The sequence below is a fragment of the Rattus norvegicus genome, chromosome 1, assembly GCF_036323735.1.
Source record: "Rattus norvegicus strain BN/NHsdMcwi chromosome 1, GRCr8, whole genome shotgun sequence".
NCBI lineage: Eukaryota > Metazoa > Chordata > Mammalia > Rodentia > Muridae > Rattus > Rattus norvegicus.
Window position 1 is genome coordinate 184007191 of NC_086019.1, and position 17241 is coordinate 184024431.

At 42.7% G+C, this 17241-nt stretch overlaps 1 protein-coding gene across 8 annotated transcripts in view; it reads left to right on the forward strand.

Moving 5' to 3' along the window:
- Nucleotides 1-1594: 1594 nt before the first annotated feature.
- Nucleotides 1595-17241, forward strand: part of Abca14 (ATP-binding cassette, subfamily A (ABC1), member 14) — a 105931-nt gene continuing 90284 nt past the window's right edge. For 2 of the 8 annotated variants that reach the window (XM_039101174.2, XM_063280995.1), the window contains exons 1-5: nucleotides 1671-1794; nucleotides 9524-9610; nucleotides 9944-10193; nucleotides 13735-13862; nucleotides 16065-16224. In XM_039101174.2, the coding sequence (XP_038957102.1) occupies nucleotides 9551-9610; nucleotides 9944-10193; nucleotides 13735-13862; nucleotides 16065-16224 (598 nt within the window). In that variant the 5' untranslated portion in view covers nucleotides 1671-1794; nucleotides 9524-9550. Of the gene's footprint in view, nucleotides 2227-4714; nucleotides 9005-9523; nucleotides 9611-9943; nucleotides 10194-13734; nucleotides 13863-16064; nucleotides 16225-17241 lie in introns of those variants that run through there. The other 6 variants (XM_039101178.2, XM_039101177.2, XM_039101172.2 and 3 more) reach the window with 5 other exon arrangements.

Consider the following 17241-nt stretch of genomic DNA (forward strand, 5'->3'; position numbering starts at 1 on the left):
GTGTGTGTGAGGAGGACTTTCTGGTTCCACCTTGATCCTCCACACCAGATCCCCTGGGGCTAGTATTGTGAGAAAGGCAGATGAGGTGACAGGGTACTCTCAGTGCTCTGGTTCATCTATTTCTGGAGTTTCTTCTATTCCCAATCTTCCTCCGACACCATCCCTAGTCTCTAGCTGTTGTGTTAAGCATATAGTTGACCCAGGTTAAACAAAACAACCTTCACCTTGAAGTCTCAGACAAGGGTAATGACCTCAGTCATATAAAGAGCCAAAATGCAGTTTGTGTATTTGTTTTCCCTAAGGAGTTCATTCTGTATTTAAAGAGCAGGCAATATGCAATGATACCTAACGTTCCACCATTGATGGAGTAGTGACACCTCACCCTTGACCAGTGATGGAGAAAGTGAGTGCATCTGGGAACGCAAAGAAAAGAGGGACTATTCTGACCCAGAGTAGGGCTCGAAATAATAATAGCGGGAACAGTCTATCTCATTTGACCACACCAGCAGTCACTGAGGTATGGAGATGCTCTTGTTAGCCTTACTATTTATGCTCTGGGATTTGTCCAAGGTCATCCAGCGAGTCAGAAGCAGTTAGGTTTCATTCGGTGTGTGTGTGTGTGTGTGTGTGTGTGTGTGTGTGTGTGTGTGTGTGTGTGTTGGCATGTGTGCACATTTTCAAGGAAGCCAGAAGAGGGCGTCAGATCTCCTGGAACTGGAGGTTACAGGTGTAAGCTACCATACACGGATGCTATGAACTGAACTAGGGTCCTCTGGAAGAGCGCTAATATCAGAGTCATCTCTCCTGACTATTTTGTTTTGTTGAGACAGGGTCTTATGTAGATCACACTGGCTTCAAAATTCCCATATAGTCAAGGGTTGTCTTGACTTCCCAAATGCTAGAACAGCAGGTGTATACCACCAGAGCCCGCTTTAATTTTTATTATTATTAAAACAATCCAACTATTATTAAGTGTCCTAATGACTTAAAAGAAAGACTACTATTAATAAACTCACTAGTAATGCAGGGGAAGCTACTGTGTCTCTCCCCTGTCTTCCCTGAGGCAGTATCTCTGCCAGGGGAAATTTTCTGCTGACCCCTACAGATCTAGAAAGAGGTGGGTCGCTTGCTGCTCCCTAGACGGATGCCAACACGCTGAAGGTGACAGCAGGCCACTCCCGTCCAGTCCCTAGGCTGCAGCAATATTGACTCAGCAAGATTTACTGGACAAACATAGTAAATAAGTCAATGCTCAGAGAAATATTAAAACCGCAGATTTTAAAAAGATAAAAATTAACCAAGGGAGAATAACAATGAACAAATTTAAATAGAAGTCAGAATAACGGACTTTAGACAGTGCCAATGACTCTAAAATAGCTTCTAAATATTTATTCAAAAAATTGGAAATGTACAAAAGTACATTTATCTGGACCTTTGAGTTCTGCTATCGCTTCAACGGTCTTGCTGACTTTACTACGAATCTCTGGTTCTAAAGGAGCAAGTGTGCCAGCCAAGCTCCAGGGTGCACTCAGAAGACACCCAGGCAGCTCCTTCAGGCGCGCGCCCCGTTCCCATCGCACACCCCAGTCGGGATTGGATCTGCGCCGCCAGGCGGTTGGCTAGAGCGTTGAGAAGAGGAGCGGTGCCCGGGCGACGCGCGCCCCCTCGTGGCCGTGGTGGTGGCCGTGGCTGTTGTGTAGTCTGAGAGGTGTGTGTCAAGTCTGGACCTGCTCCGCAGCTGCCCTTAGACTCCTCCACGCCCACCCACAGGGACTTAGGAACGAATTTTATTGTGTACGTGTGTTGCCAGCCTAAAAGAGAGAACTGACTGTCTAAAGCAGTGGTTCTCAACTTGCCTAGTGCTGGGACCCTTTAATACAGTTCCTCATGTTGTGATGACTCGCAACCATAAAATTATTACTACTTCACAACTATAGTTTTGCGATTGTTATGAATCATAATGTAAACATATGTGTTCCTGTGAAAGGGTCGCTGAGAACTGCTTCTCTAAAGAGTTAGTGTCCGAGCAGTGCATGCTGTGGACACAAGGCACATCAATCTCAAAGATGGAGGCGGGACACGTCTAAGGGCAGAAGTCCACCGCCCTGGGTTTTGAAACAGAGCTTAGGGCTGACAAGGATTTGTTGCAGGGGTTGACTGCAGTTCACTAGAGGAGACTGTGACGGTGACTTCCGTAGCAAGAGGCAGTGTGCGGAGTGTATGTGCGTAAGTAATCCATGCATTCTGGAGGCTGAGGCAGGAGATAGAGCATGTTCAACACAAGACCCTGCCTCAAAAAGCAAACAGAAGAAAAGAGCTCTTAGGCATTCTTGGGGCTAGTGTGCAGTATGTGCCTGTGTTACCTTCTGAACCTCTCAACTCTTGGTGTGGCTGTTTGATTATGACCCTTCTCTTCTCTTCCCTCCCCTCCCTGCCCCTTTATTATTTTTAAGACCTGTTAACCTGTACTCATTATATAGCCAAAGCTGTCCTCAAATTCATGGCAATCCTCTGGCCTCAGTCCCCTTAGTGCTGGGGTTAACAGCACGCACCATCCCACCTACCATGACTCCATTTTGATAAGGACCATTTTCACAGTTTGGGGGCTAGAAGGAAGAATTCTAGGATCCAGAATTAGTGGCTTTAGTCTTAACCTAACTTGAGGCAAGTTACTTGACTTCTGTGTCTCCTCTACAGTGAGAAATAGTTCTTTATTAATCTCACTGGCTTAAAATATTACAGTAACACACAACATAAGTTTAGCCATATTTTTGAGTGCCCTTTACCACACTCGTAATGTCTGTCCTAATTCCAGAATATTTCCTCACTCCCAAAATAAATCCTGCACTTATTAAGCAGCTGCTCTCCACTGCTTACTCCCTGCTGCCCCGGCAACTGCTGCTCTTTTCATGTGTCTGGATCAGTGGAGCCCGGACATCTCATATGAAGGGAATCATATTCGCTTTGCTTAGCACAGTGCTTTCAAGGTTCCTACCTATCGTAACATACATCATTCCTTATATGGGCAAACAAGACTCCATGGTGGGGCATTACCTCATCATATGTAGTTGTTAACCAGTTGAATGGACTTTGGGGTTACGATGACATTGTGAACATTTTTACATATTTTATTTTACATTTATTTACTTCATGTGTGTGCACATGTGTAGAGGTCAGGGGATAACATGTGGGAGTCAGTCCTCTCCTTCCACCATGTGGGTTCCAGGGATCAAACTCAGGTCATCAACCTTGACAGCAAACGTCCTCGCCTGCTGAACCATCTCACTGGTCTACACATTTTTGGGGGAGGAGTGACAGGGTAGGGACATATTTATATTTTCTAGGGGTGAAACTGGAGGGTCATATAGAAATTGGACAATTGGCTCTTTGAGAAGTAAGCGGCCGACCTGCTCTCCAATATGCTCTGCCCCACTCACCACCACTGGGCACACATTCTTTTCTGTTTTCTCCTTGATACGGAACGTAACGTGGATGGCAGGGGAAGCAGAGGCCTACTGAGCATTTACTTTTCATTTTTCTGAGTACTAATGTGGGGATCTTTTAACGAGGCCTTTGGCTATCTGTTTCTTCATGGAAATGTCCGTTTAGAACTAATTTTTATTTGTTTATTTAGCCTCTTATTTATTTGGTTTGTCTTTTGTTGCATTTTAAGGGCTACTCTCTGTGTCCAGCATCTGATTTGGCAACGCTTCCTTCCTTCCACCTTTTGTCCCAGCACGCATTGTTGAGTGATGACTCACAGCTTCTGTTTATTCTCAAAGTCTGTTATTGGTGCCACCATTCCAAGTCACTCACCATTTTGTGAACAGCACACAAGATTCAAACCCAATTTCACTCCCCTGCCCTGGGATTGTTGGTTAAGCCCATTTGGTGAAAATCGTGTCCTTTCCCCGGCGAGTGGGCGAGTAGGATGTCCGTTAGGCGTTAGGCGTGGGGCGTGGAGCATTTCCAGACTCTGCCTATGCTTTTCTCAGTTTTGATCTATGCCTAGGGTGACTGACAAGCTGCAAAAAGTGTTGATATCAGGAAGCATGGGCCTGCCAACTCGATTCCTTCCCCTCATCGTTCTCCATTCAGCATTCCTAGGACCAGCCTGTTCAAGGCAGCTGGGGTTTGAGCTGAAGACCAAATTTGGGGCATTTCTGGTGTGACCGTGGTTGGTCTCTCAGTCTGTGAATACAGGATTGTCCTTTGCTTCTTTTGGTCTTAGCCTCCCCTCCCCTCCCCTCCCCTCCCCTCCCCCCCTCCCCTCCCCTCCCCTCCCCTCCCCTCTCCTCCCCTGCCCCCTCCCCTCCCCTCCCCCCTCCCCTCCCCCCTCCCCTCCCCTCCCCCCTCCCCTCCCCTCCCCCCTCCCCTCCCCTCCCCCCTCCCCTCTCCTCCCCTCCCCCTCCCCTCCCCTCCCCCTCCCATCCCCTCCCCCTCCCATCCCCCCTCCCCTCCCCTCCCCCTCCCATCCCCTCCCCCTCCCATCCCCCCTCCCCTCCCCTCCCCCCTCCCCTCCCCTCCCCCCTCCCCTCCCCCCTCCCCTCCCCTCCCCTCCACTCCCCCTCCCCTCCCCCCTCCCCCTCCCCTCCCCTCCCCTCCCCCCTCTCCTCCCTTCTTGTTTTGTTAAAGCCATGTGTGCAAGTCTCATGCTCTCTCAGCTTAATTTATTCTTAAGTATTTTACTTTCTGATGCCCTTGCAAATGTAATTGGATCTTTAAGACTGTTCATTACTAGTAAATAGAAACAAGGATTTTTTTTTGTGTGTGTATTCATCTGTTTCCTTCAACTTGTCTGAGAGTATAAACTTGATCCAGTAGTTTATTTTGCCAGCTCATCAGTGTTTTCTATATGTGATATTGTGTGTAAACATCTCTAAAGGAAGTAGAGTTTATTATTTTCCTTTATAGTTTCAGTGGCGATTTCTTTCCCTTCTTCTCTATCTCCTTTCTTCTTTCCTCTTTCTTTCTTGCCTTCTTCCTTCCCCTGTTCTTCTTTAACCCAGTTTTCCTTTTGCCCGGTTGCTCTAGTAACCACTCCCATGACTATATGGAGTGAGAATCGATGCAGACAGCCTTATCTTCTTGTAGTCTGAGGAGGTTAGTCACTATTGAATAGGATGTATCTGTCATATTGCGGAACTGCACTTCCACTCCTCATGTGTCAAGTGTTCTTAGCCGATGCCTCTTCTACTTCAGTTGAGATGCTCACCATCGGGAGTGGAAGAGAGGCCAGGAGTGGGCAGAAGCCAGGAGAGCACCTGAAAGGCTTCAGTTCGGGATCCAGTATGCCTTTATTTTATACCCTAAAACTACAAGGCGAGGTGAGCAGGCAGGCAGGCAGGACACGGTATTTATCTTTTTGTTTTTCAAGATGTATATGACAGTTGACAGGTGTAAGTGCCAAGTCACTAAAGACAATAGCCACCTGGGACTGGAAGTTTTCAATGGCATTGACCCCTGTCCAGGTTGCTCTGTCTAGGTAACAAGGTGAAGTGATGTCTGGTATTAAGGACAAGCAGTGCCTTCAACAAACAAAACAATAAATTGACATCTGACAATCAATCTACTTCACTGTGACCAGATGTTGTATTATAAGGATGCCTAAATATTTTTCTGGATTCTGTTAATCCAGAACTGTTAAGTACTGCTAAGGGTTCTGCGTTCATATTGTTAGGTGGTATTGGACTGTAGTTTGCTTCTGGTGTTTTTCTCTGGTTTTGGGTACAAGTAATGGAGTGAGTTAGAGAGCGTTCCCTCCTCCACTGTTTGCAGGAGCTGGAGGTGGTATGTATGTTGATATTATGTGTTTATAAACATTGTTCCTGGTCCCCGGCTCAGAGATCTCCAACACTCTTTGAAACCCTGATAGTAGGCATATCTTTTGTCACTCATAACCAGCTGCTTTTGATTTTCCCGTGAGTTTAGCCTAACACAGTGACTCTTGGCATTAGGCTGTAGCTTGCCTCAGGATAGGAGAATGTTGCCCATGGAATAAACTATTAGGATCAGAGGCTTGGGGCTATCATCTCTAAGACAGAGGAAGGCTGCAGACCAATTGAAGCTCCAAGGTCTATTGACTTCATCCGTCATAATTGCATAGTGAACCTGGATTGGAAAATCTCATGAACTAAGAGAGCCTCTGGTGAACAGGTTGCTGTACAAGGAGGCACTCTGGGAAGGGGATGGAAGCACTTGGGCCCCATCCCCTGGCTCTGAATGCCTCTCGTGTACTGTTCATCAGTAATATACTGTAATTGTAAGGGTACAAGTTCCTCTGTCTGTTTGGTGCTCTAGTGAAATATGAAGCCAGAAGAACTGTAGATGCCCTAACCTGTGAAGGTCCTCAGTGCAGCTGTATCTGGAGTGGAACATTACTGTGAGCCTGAGTCTTAACCTAGGAATTAGCCTACTTATTGGGAAAACCAAGAAAGAATCAGCATAAATTTTTTCCCACTTCAGATACTATCTAATCCTGTCTTTTCTTTGTTGAAAGGTTGTTATATTGTTGATTTGATCTATTATAAATCGTCTGTTTAGATCTTCTATTTGTTCTTGGAATTTGTATATTCTGTGTTTCTAGAATTAGCTGTATCTAGGTTGACAAAACCACTGGCCCATAACTGTTCATAGAATTTTCTTACAATCTCTTTTATGTCGAAAAGGTTGGTGATGTCTTCTCATTACACAAACTATGCGACCAAGAGAAGAAACAGAGGCACCTGGAAGAGTCCAGAGCAGAGAGAGGAAGAAGTAGACTGAGCATGGCCAGCAGGCTGGACCTAACCATGAGAGAAGCAGGAGAAGAGTGGAGAGAGAGAGAGGAAAGGACAGAACAGAGGGAGACCTTGGGGCAGCAGAGAGAGAAATACAGAGGAGGACAGCCAATAGCAGGGTTATAAGGAGAATGAGGAGCTGTGGGGAGGGAAGCCGATGAGCTGGGGGAGTGTAAGGTAGGGGAGGTGAGGAGAACTAGGTACTTGTGATAGTGAGGAAGCCTGGAGGCCAGCATGCACTTCGGTATGCTAATAGGCACCACACTAGCCACTGTCTCTCCTGTCAGTGATAAGGGAAATGGTTCCTTTGCTAGAGCAGAATCAGCTTCACAAGTTTCTGAGCAGTGCTGGCTTTTCTCCAACTACTAAAATTTGGGGAAATAGTTTCTTTTGGACCTGACACTCACTCCTTGTTTCTAGATTTTAGTAATTTGAGCTGTCTCCTTGTCTTGATCAATCAAGATTCTTCTTGTTTGAGTTCCTTTTATTTTCTTCTCCCATGTATGTTTGTGTGGGGTATATGCATATATGGCATATATTTGAAGTGTAGATATGTCTGCATTATTATTTGCATGTGTTTGTTCATGTGTGTGTGCGTGCCTGTGCATGTGCGTGTGGGTGCCTGAAGTTGATGTTGTGAGTCTTCCTCAAATTTGAAGATTCTCTGTGGCAGGGTCTCCCAAATAAATGCTGAGCTCACAGACACTGCTCATCTTACTAGCCCAGGCTGCTCGGGGAATCCTCACCTTTCTCAGGATCTATTCTTCTCTGAGGCTTCATATCTCTCAATATCATTCTTTTTACCTCCAGAGATCTTTCTTTTTAATTTTTTTTCAGATCAGACCCACTAGCTGTGAAGAAGTCTCTCTGATTTTCCTTCATCTGTGAATGCCTTTATTTCACAGCTTAATTTCTGAAGGATTCTTTGGAGAATATCCATTTCAGGGCTAATGATTTCAATCCCCACTCCCACCCACCAGCCTCAGAAGTAAAAAGGAATGTTAGCCAGATGTGGTGACCCAGGCCTGCAGCATCAGAACTCAGGAACGAAAGGCAAGAGGATCCCAAGTCCTAGGTTAGCCTGTGTTGCATAGCAAGACTCCATCTCAAACAAATACATGCACATTTGTTATTTCCTCTGGTCTCCCTGATTGCTTTACCATTTTCCAAATATTTTCTTCTGTTTTTAAAATGTTTTTCTTTATTATTATTATTGTTGTTGTTGTTATTAAAGTTAATATGTAATTGCTTCATTCCTTCCCCCTCCCCCTGCATTCTTCCAACATGTTCACTGCCTTGATTTCTCTTAAATCCTTGGAGTTTGTTTCATTAACAATGTTACTTGTATGTATATGATTTCAGGACTGGCCTCTTGGTATTGGATAACCAACTTAAGGCAACTTAAGGGCTCTTCCCCAGGGAAGAGGATTTCTCCTGCTCTCAGTCCTTCTTTTCGTCGTTGTTTTGTTTTTTTGCTTTTTTTTTCCAGGACAGGGTTTTTCCATGTAGCTCTAGCTGTCCTGGAACTCGCTCTGTAGACCATGTTGGTCTTGAATTCACAGCAATGATCCTGGGATTAAAGGCGTGTGCTGTCATCATCCAGGGTCAGCACTCCTCAGGTGCAGGCAGTCTAGGGTTAGGACCTTGTGAGCTTTCTTCGTCTATGGTTAGGGCACAGTGAGATGCCTCCCTTCCGTGTCAGCAGATCTATTATTTCAAGTGTCACCGTTGCTCAGGACTAGCCAGTCTGTTTAATTACGTGAATTGCTTCCCATATATCTTTGGTTATGTTTCCTCAGAATCTTTTATCTTTATCTTCTCTGGAACCCGACACTTTGGGACCAGGCTATTTCCTTTAGTTTAAAATATTCTTCAAGGTCCATCCACATGATAGCAAGTGTCTGGAGTTCCTTCCTGTGTAAGCATTCTTATTAGCCCCATGGTGCTGGACAATCCCTCCTGTTAACTACAGCTATACCTGTCAGGGTATGGGGGGAGGTGGCAAGCTATTGTTTAATGAGTCAGAGATTTGATTCTCAAAGATGAAAATATTAAGAATGATGGCATTGGCTATAGGACAATGAGATTGATATTCCTGAAAAAAACATTCATGCTGGTGAATTTTACGCTATGTATACTTTTAATCTCAATTCCAAAAATGTGATGAATAGTCCTTAATACCCTCCTCCTAGTAGCAGTTGACCCAAGGAGGAAAACCCTGTAAGGTAAGTACTACCATTGCCTGACTTACAGATGATAAGTAGCCATGGGTTAATTATTTTGCTCAGAATTACGTGCATGCAGCGTGTTGAAGAATTGAGATCTGAACTCATATCCTAGGTTCACAGTTATTATGCCAAACTCTCTGTGACTGTGAGGAAAGGGGCATGTTGTAAACAGACCCACATACAGAACATTGTATGAGCAGAAATCAAACAGGTGTCTATCCCATGTGAGACATGTAGAAGTTTTCCAAATACTAATATTCTCCACTTACATTGTATATCTTCATTGTGAAAATGGACCTGCAGTTGGCTCACATTTACATCTCTATTCTCCAATGTTTTGATAAATTGATATGAAAGTATAAAGGAGCAGTCAAGTACCTACTTCAGAATATATTTTAGGTTATCTTTCTATTTATAAAATAGAGGCGTGGCATGATGAAGCAATAATCTTTTTTTATTGATGACATTTAATATTTTGGCACGTGACCTTAATTGTGCTACATCTTATTTCTTAAGCATCGAGCTTCCACCCTCTCTGGTAAAATGGATTCACTGCTGATGAGGCAATTTTTAGTCCTCCTGTGGAAAAACTTCCTCTTAAAGGTAAGTGACGATGTCTGTGGGAGCAAGATGGGAAGTCTGTGCAGCCAGAGGAGGAGCTAACAGCTTGTTAACTACATTTGGTTATAGTTGATTTTGTTCCACGGCTGGGCTAGCATTGCTTAGTCTGAAGAACAGCCTGAGAATCAATAGAATTCATATGAGAGTGAAATATAAGCAACGCAAGGAAGATAGTCAGGGGAGGGGCATTCTCATTGTAGGGCAAAGCAGAATACATAGGGCTGTGTTGTTAATTAACCCATGGCTACACATAGAAGCATACACATGCATGTGCTCATGCATTCACTAGCATGGTTCCCCTGTGTTTTGTTGTAGAGCCGGAAGGTGTTTGGCTTAGTGGTGGAGATCATCTTGATATTTCTGTTGTTTGTATGGACTTTGACCGTACGCAGAATTTCAAAGAAGAAATTTATTCCTGCCATGATTTTCAATCCTATTCCCTTGACATTACCTGGGTTCCTTAATCAGAACTTTGACTATGAATTGGCTTACGTGCCTTCTGATAGTAATGCAGCAAGAAATATTACTGAGATGGTGAAAAAGGATTTAAACTTCAACTTTAAAGGTCAGAAAGGAAAATATTGGAAGTATTTCTCTGGAAATGTTTTAGTATGATTCAGTAACCTTCGTAATTCATGCATTGGTCTCCCGAACAGACCATGGATTTTGTTCAAATGTCTTCATGGCATAATCACTATTGAAATCTAATATTTAAAATGAGATGACTAAAATTAATTTTGTTATATAAAACTATCCTTTGTTTATGATTATGTTATGAACAATCCTTTGTGTGTGTGCATGCATATGCATACATGTGTGTGCACTCATGTACATGTGTACCTGCGTATGTGCATGCATGTGTGTGTATTTGTGACATATGTGGGGGTCAGGGGACATTTTGCAGATGCTAATTCTCTCTTTTCAACAGTGCTTTCACCGGGCAAGTGACAGTACCCGATACCATGTCAAGTATTAGGATAAAGCAGGAACTTTGTCTTGGTGCACAGATTTTATTCACATCATTTCTAAGTACAGCAATAGTCTTACAGCCACCTGTGGATAAAAGTGTCAACTAATTAGGAGCTTGTGTGTCTAATACCTGGGAGAGCCACCAAGAGGGGACAATGGCCAGGTGGCAGTTTTTCCTACTATGTCTCTGCCTTCAGAACTAAAAGTTTCCCGTACCTGCATGGACTTTTTTACAGCCTGCTACAATGATGGTCTTGCTATCAGAACTGTCCACTGGGAATTTGGAATGAATTGTGCCTATAGGTCTCCAGTGATGGACCTCATGGTCTCAACCCTGGCTCTAGACCAGAAATGTCACTGAGACTCATTTCCAGGCCCTCTCAGCAATGGCTAGAGGCTAGAGGCTAGAGGCCACCTCTGCAGGCAAGACAAGGATGCAGCTCAGACCTAAAAACAGAGAGGGGGGGGAGGAGAGAGGAGAGGGGGGAGAGAGAGAGAGAGAGAGAGAGAGAGAGAGAGAGAGAGATCCCGTGTGTATGGCCTGTCACAGCTGTTGACCGAGGACAGTCTTATATAGAGAGCCAGGAAGGTATTTAAGTCCCTGAGGCAGACTTGCTCTCTAGTCAACCAGACCCTGAAATTGCTGTAAGATTCAGATAGTTTGTGTCAGCAGTAGACAGAGATCAGTCCTGTTGGTACAAAGCAACAGGCAGAGGAAAAGGAGCCTCGTGGGTCTGCTGACCTCTGCCTTTGTTGTGGAACCCAAAGCAATGCTGAAATTTGGCTTTAGGGCCTCAAACCATGGACCAGAGAAGTATGGGGCCTCCCACAGCACTGGCAGAGTGAACCCTGATCTTCCTGAATGCCAAGCCACAGGCACATCTCCTATACAGGCTACAAGCTTCTTTATGAAAACTGATGAACCATATCTGAAATTCATATAAAAATGTGAGTCACTACAAGCCAAAGTAATATTGAGAAATATTGAAGTGTTGAACACACACACACACACACACACACACACACACACACACACACACACACAAGCATGCGTGCACCTGTGCTTTTGGTGCAAAAGTAGATGTATCTATCAATGATATAGAATGGAGATTCTAGAAATAAACAGGTCCTGGCATAGTAAGTTGATTTTTTTTGGTATTATTTCAAAACTTAGCAACGGAGAAAGAATACTCTTGAGCTATCTGGAAACAGAATGTTCCATATGCAACAGAAAGTTATTGAATCTTATATTTGAACCATATGTAAAAATACTTCAAATTGGGCTAAAAATCTTAATATAAGAGCCAAAACTATAACACTTTTAGAAGAAAACAAAAGATGGTCCTCATGACCATGGATTTGACAAAGGTTTCTTAAGTATGACAAAAAAAAATTCATGAAAATGCAACCAATATACTGTTTTTCAACAAAATTGAAAATATTTTTCCAAAGGAAACTATCAGGAGAATGAAAGACTACGTAAAGGATGAGAAATGTTTGCAAACTAATTTTTGTGATAGTAGGTTACAATAGAATTATAAAGCATCCTGAGCAATGGAAGCATACAAAGACAAGTGTTTTAAAAAGAAAGAGGTCTGAGCAGAGACTTGGCTGAAGGGCTAAGTGAGTGCTGAGCGCATGGGGATGTGGTCAGCGCTGCTCATTTCAGGGGAGTATAACGGATCACACAAGGAGATGCCATTCATAACCGGAACAAAAAGATAGCAGCGAGGTTTGATTAGTGCGTAGAGCAATGAGACCTTGCCTCACTGGTGAAAGTGTAAGTAATGGACGGAGCTTGAAAATCAGTGGCAGCTTCCCAATAAACGCAGGAATCATGTGCATACACAAGGGGCAGCCTACTGAATTCTACTAAAAGGCCCATGTCATAGAGGACAGCATCATTTGAAAGTTTAGGCAAAGGGCATACAGTTTTGTTTGCATCGAAAACAAATTTATAACGAATATTTTAATTTGATGAATAAAATTTTACAGCACTAAAGCTATTTTGATGAGTATGTAGTGGGGTCCTTTGGCCTTGACTTGCTTTGTTCCGGTTACAGTCTGTTTTGTTTGTTTCTGGAAGCCATAGTCAGGACGTTCCTATACCAGCACCTCACAGCTGAGCCAAGCCCTAATGGACTCGGTGAACTCAGAGTCCATGTGATTACCAGCCATTCGGGCATTTATTTCTATAGCAAGACTGCTCACATGTTTTATCTGTTGGGTTGACTTTCTTCTTTCTTACTTACAACTGTGACACTCGTATTTGTTGGTTATACACTTTATGTATCTACTTTGGATCTCAGTCTGTGACTCACTTTCCCACCATACAGTGTCTTGAAGAAGTGTGATTTTTAAATGTCGTTAAGTCCACTTTCTTGATATTTTTTATATTTATTGCTCTTTCTGTCAACGCAACCTCAAAGTTAGTGGTTTCCTTTGTAGTTTGTGTGTGTGTGTGTGTGTGTGTGTGTGTGTGTGTGTGTGTGTGTGTGTGAGAGAGAGAGAGAGAGAGAGAGAGAGAGAGAGAGAGAGAGAACTGGAGACTGAACCTGTAGCTTTGCATTGCACGCTAGGCAACTGTGCTGACACTGAATTATAGCCACAGCCATTTTCTTTTCTTTTTGTTTCTTCTCTTTCTTTTTCTTAAAAAAATAATTTGTATATGCCTACACTGTCCCTCTCTTCAGATACACCAGAAGAGGGCATCAGATCCATTACAGATGGTTGTGAGCCACCATGTGGTTGCTGGGAATTGAACTCAGGACCTCTAGAAGAGCAGTCAGTGCTCTTAACCACTGAGCCATCTCTCTAGCTCCTTATTTTTCCTAATCTATTTAAAAACACTTACTCTCTCCAAAATCATGAATACAGTCTTTCCATTATCTTATGGAAGAAGGGTTGATTTTTTACTTTATCCACTTATGTATGATGTATTAGGAATTTATTTTTTATTTTATATATTTCTCATTTGTTTTCCACACTATAGGTATACATTAGATTGAGTATCACTGGTTGAGTGGCACTCTTTGGGATGTCTACTGTTGTGACAGGATTGGGTTTTATGGTGTCAAGAAGAATGAGCATTAGGCCTTTCACGTTGATGTGGGCAACTTGGACTTTTCTCTCTACAGTTCAAGGTTTTTCTTCGGAAGAATCTTTTGAGAAATACATTAAGTATGAAGACAAGGCTGAGCATGTGCTGGCTGCTATTGTGTTTGATCACAAGTTCAAAACCAGCAACGAACCCTTGCCGCTTCAGGTGAGAAAGTTTTATCTAAAGACCTGCTGTGTTTGCTTTTAGCTTTGAGAGCTTTTAAGTGTGTGTGTGTGTGTGTGTGTGTGTGTGTGTGTGTGTGTGTGTGTGTGTGTGTATGTCTCCCCATGAGTGCACATTTGTGTGTATGTGTGTATTATGAGTACTGGTGCTCATGTGGATGTCAGAGGACAACTTTGGCACAGATCCTTGCCTTCCATTTTATTTAGACAGGGTCTCTTGGTCACTAGTATGTACAACACACCACACCCACGAGGGAATCTGCTTCCATTTCATTTTGGAGTCACTTGGATTACATGTGTGGGCACCACATCTGGCTTTATGTAGATTCTGGGTATTCAGTGCAGGCTATCATTCTCGTGTAGCAGGCACTTTAGTAACTGACCCATTACCCCCGCCCTCCCTTTTGATTTCTTCATTGACTGCTACTATCAAGGGATGTATTGTGTGGCTTTAAATTCTAAGGTTCTTCCTCCTATTGATTTCTAGCCTCCATGCTATCGCCATCAGAAAGAGAGCCTTATATGATTTTAATCTTCAAACTTGTCTGCGGAACAACCCACATGTGCTTGCTTGTGAGGAGCGCAAGTTGTTGCTGTAAGAGGAAGTGTTGTGTGTCTGTTTGGTTTGCTTATTTATTCAGCGTGTTGTTGAAATTTAGTGTTTTGTTTTAACTAATTTTCTCTCTGAATGATCAGTCCACTGTTGAAAATGGGGTTACTGAAGCTCTCAGTCACAATTGTAATATAACTTATGATCTCTCTTTATATCCTTTAGTGTAGCCCTGTGTATATGGATCCTCTGATGTTAGCTGTCTACATTTTTACCAACTATTCTATATTTTGAATATCAATTCATTTATAATTATTGAACGTCTGCCTCTTTTTATAATTTCTTGAGCCAGGGCCTCACTATATACCCAAGCATGACCTTGAACCTCTGATCTTTCTGTCTCTACTGCTCAAGCACAGGGGACTACAGGTGTGCATCATTATACCCGGTGTGTGTTCTTTTGCAACTTTTGACATAGTTATAGCAAGTCTAAGCACTCTTTTCTGGTATATATTTGTCCAGAGTGCCTTTTTCTCATCCATTCACTCTTTGCATCTGTGTGTTTCTAGAAGGTCACTCTTGAAAGCACCATAATGTCTTTTTTTTTTTTAAAAAATTGGCTGACATACTCATTTCTATTTTCTTGCTGTAGTAGATTTGCATGAGTGTGAGTTTTTATGTGCTGTGTAGCCATTTGGATGTATGTGCTCACATATGTGCAAGTACATGTATGCATGCATGCATACAGAGGCAAGAGTGGGCATACATTGGGTGTCTTCCTCAGTTGGTTCTCTACCTCAGTTTCTAAGGTAAGGTCTTTCACTGAACCCATAGATTGCTAATTCAGCTAGAAGGTCTGACTTGCAAGTCCCAGCAATCCTCTTGTCTTGGCATCCTCAGGGGCTGTGGTCAGAGGCACATGCCACCTCACCTAGCTTTTTCTCTAGATTCTGGGGATGAGTCCCTCATGCTTGTGGAACAAATACTTCAATAACTGAGCCATCTCCCTGGCCCCTCTTATAGATTTGCAAAATTATTTTTATATTTATTTAATCTCTTTTATGTGTATGAATGTTTTGCCTGCATGTTCATATGTGCACAGCATGTGTAACTCTTTCCCAAAGAGCTCAGAAGAGGGCATCAGAGCTCTTGAAACTAGAGTTGTGGATGGTTCTGAGCTGCCACGTGAGTACAGGGAACTGAACCCAGGTCCTCTGCAAGAGCAATGAGTGCTCTTAATCACTGGGCCATTTTCCCAAACTCTCTAGTAGATTAAAAATAATGTTTCTTCAATAGGCAGGACAAAGGTGGGACTTTAAAAAGCACAGTTATAGTGATAACTGTTGAATCCTTATTGTTCCTTTTCAACTCAAAAGCAAACTGTCATAAAGATGAAAGGGAGAGGACCATACAGTTGAGATCATTTTGCCTCGACTGTGATTATAGCTTGTGCGGCATATCAGTTGTTCTGTATCACAACGATGCTGCCGTTCTTATCATTGGCATCCCCAAATTACTCTCCTGTCCCCCCAAATGAATTTTTAATAAAAAACCCTACAACTTTTTGATCACTGCTAATCTTTGCTTTCTGAGGGTCACGAGTTTAACATGTCTTTCTTTGACTTGTTGTTCTAGGTAAAATATAGTTTGCGCTTTGGTCGTATGTATGATCCGGAAAACGTGTTAAAGCCATCTGAGAGACAGAAAGAAACAGAGTGGAATACATCAATTCTCTTCCCATCCGTGCCTTCTCTAGGACCCCGGAACGTCTTGGAAAATGATGGGGGAAACCCTGGTGAGCAGAGCCTTAAGTTCATTTATGTTCCTTTTACTGTGTGTGGACAGGCATTTGGAACGAGTTTCATTTTTTTCCCCCTCTGCATGAACAAGTTGATTTATTTTTTCATTATAATTTAATATGGCTTAAAATTTTTATTAACAAACATAAAATGTGGTATATTATAAATCTTTTATTTTTTTCATCTCTCAAGTTAATTTTCTTTTATCTGCTGTTACATAATTAGTTGATAACTATTCTTCACTTTGTCTATCATCATCAAACAAGGAGATTGTTTTTCTGGACTGTGTCAATCTGAGCTAGGGAAATGGCTCAACAGGTAAAATTCTTGTTTTGTTGCCCAAGGATGAGACCCCATGTCCAGATCCCATCACCCATGGAAAAGCTGGCACGGACACACCTGTAACTTCAGTGTTAGAGATGTGGTCAGGCATGTAGCCGAGGCTTGCTGCAGCCATCACAGCCAGAGTCAGGAGCTCCAGATTGACTGAGAGACCCTGTCTCAAATAAGCGAGTCAGAGAAGGGCAGGAGTAGATCCCTAGTGAAGTCAGCCTTTGACTTCTGCAAAACTTATGCGTGGGTGAATGCACACACATAGACACATCCTGCAAATAATATATCAGCTTGACAAGTTGATGTAGCTCTTAAGATTATAGCAAACTGAAAAATAGTGATCTCTATATATAGCATTAAGACTACAGAAAATATATGTAGATATCTACAAAGATCTGAGTGGTTGTCATTTTAGAGTTGAAGGTTGTGTAGTGTTTTGTTTTGTCAAAGACACTTAAAATACCTTTCTAACGAAGTTTAAAATGAGTCTAGTCTCTTTTAAAATTAACACACTACATCCTAAAGATATTCTTTGGGAAGAACATAATAGAAAATGCCATGATATTGGTGGAATAAAAGTAGTTTAACAAAACTAGGTACGGTCTTATAAAATAGGCCATTTGTCATATCATCACCACCGCCATCATCACCATCACTATCACTGGCTTTTTTGGATAGTG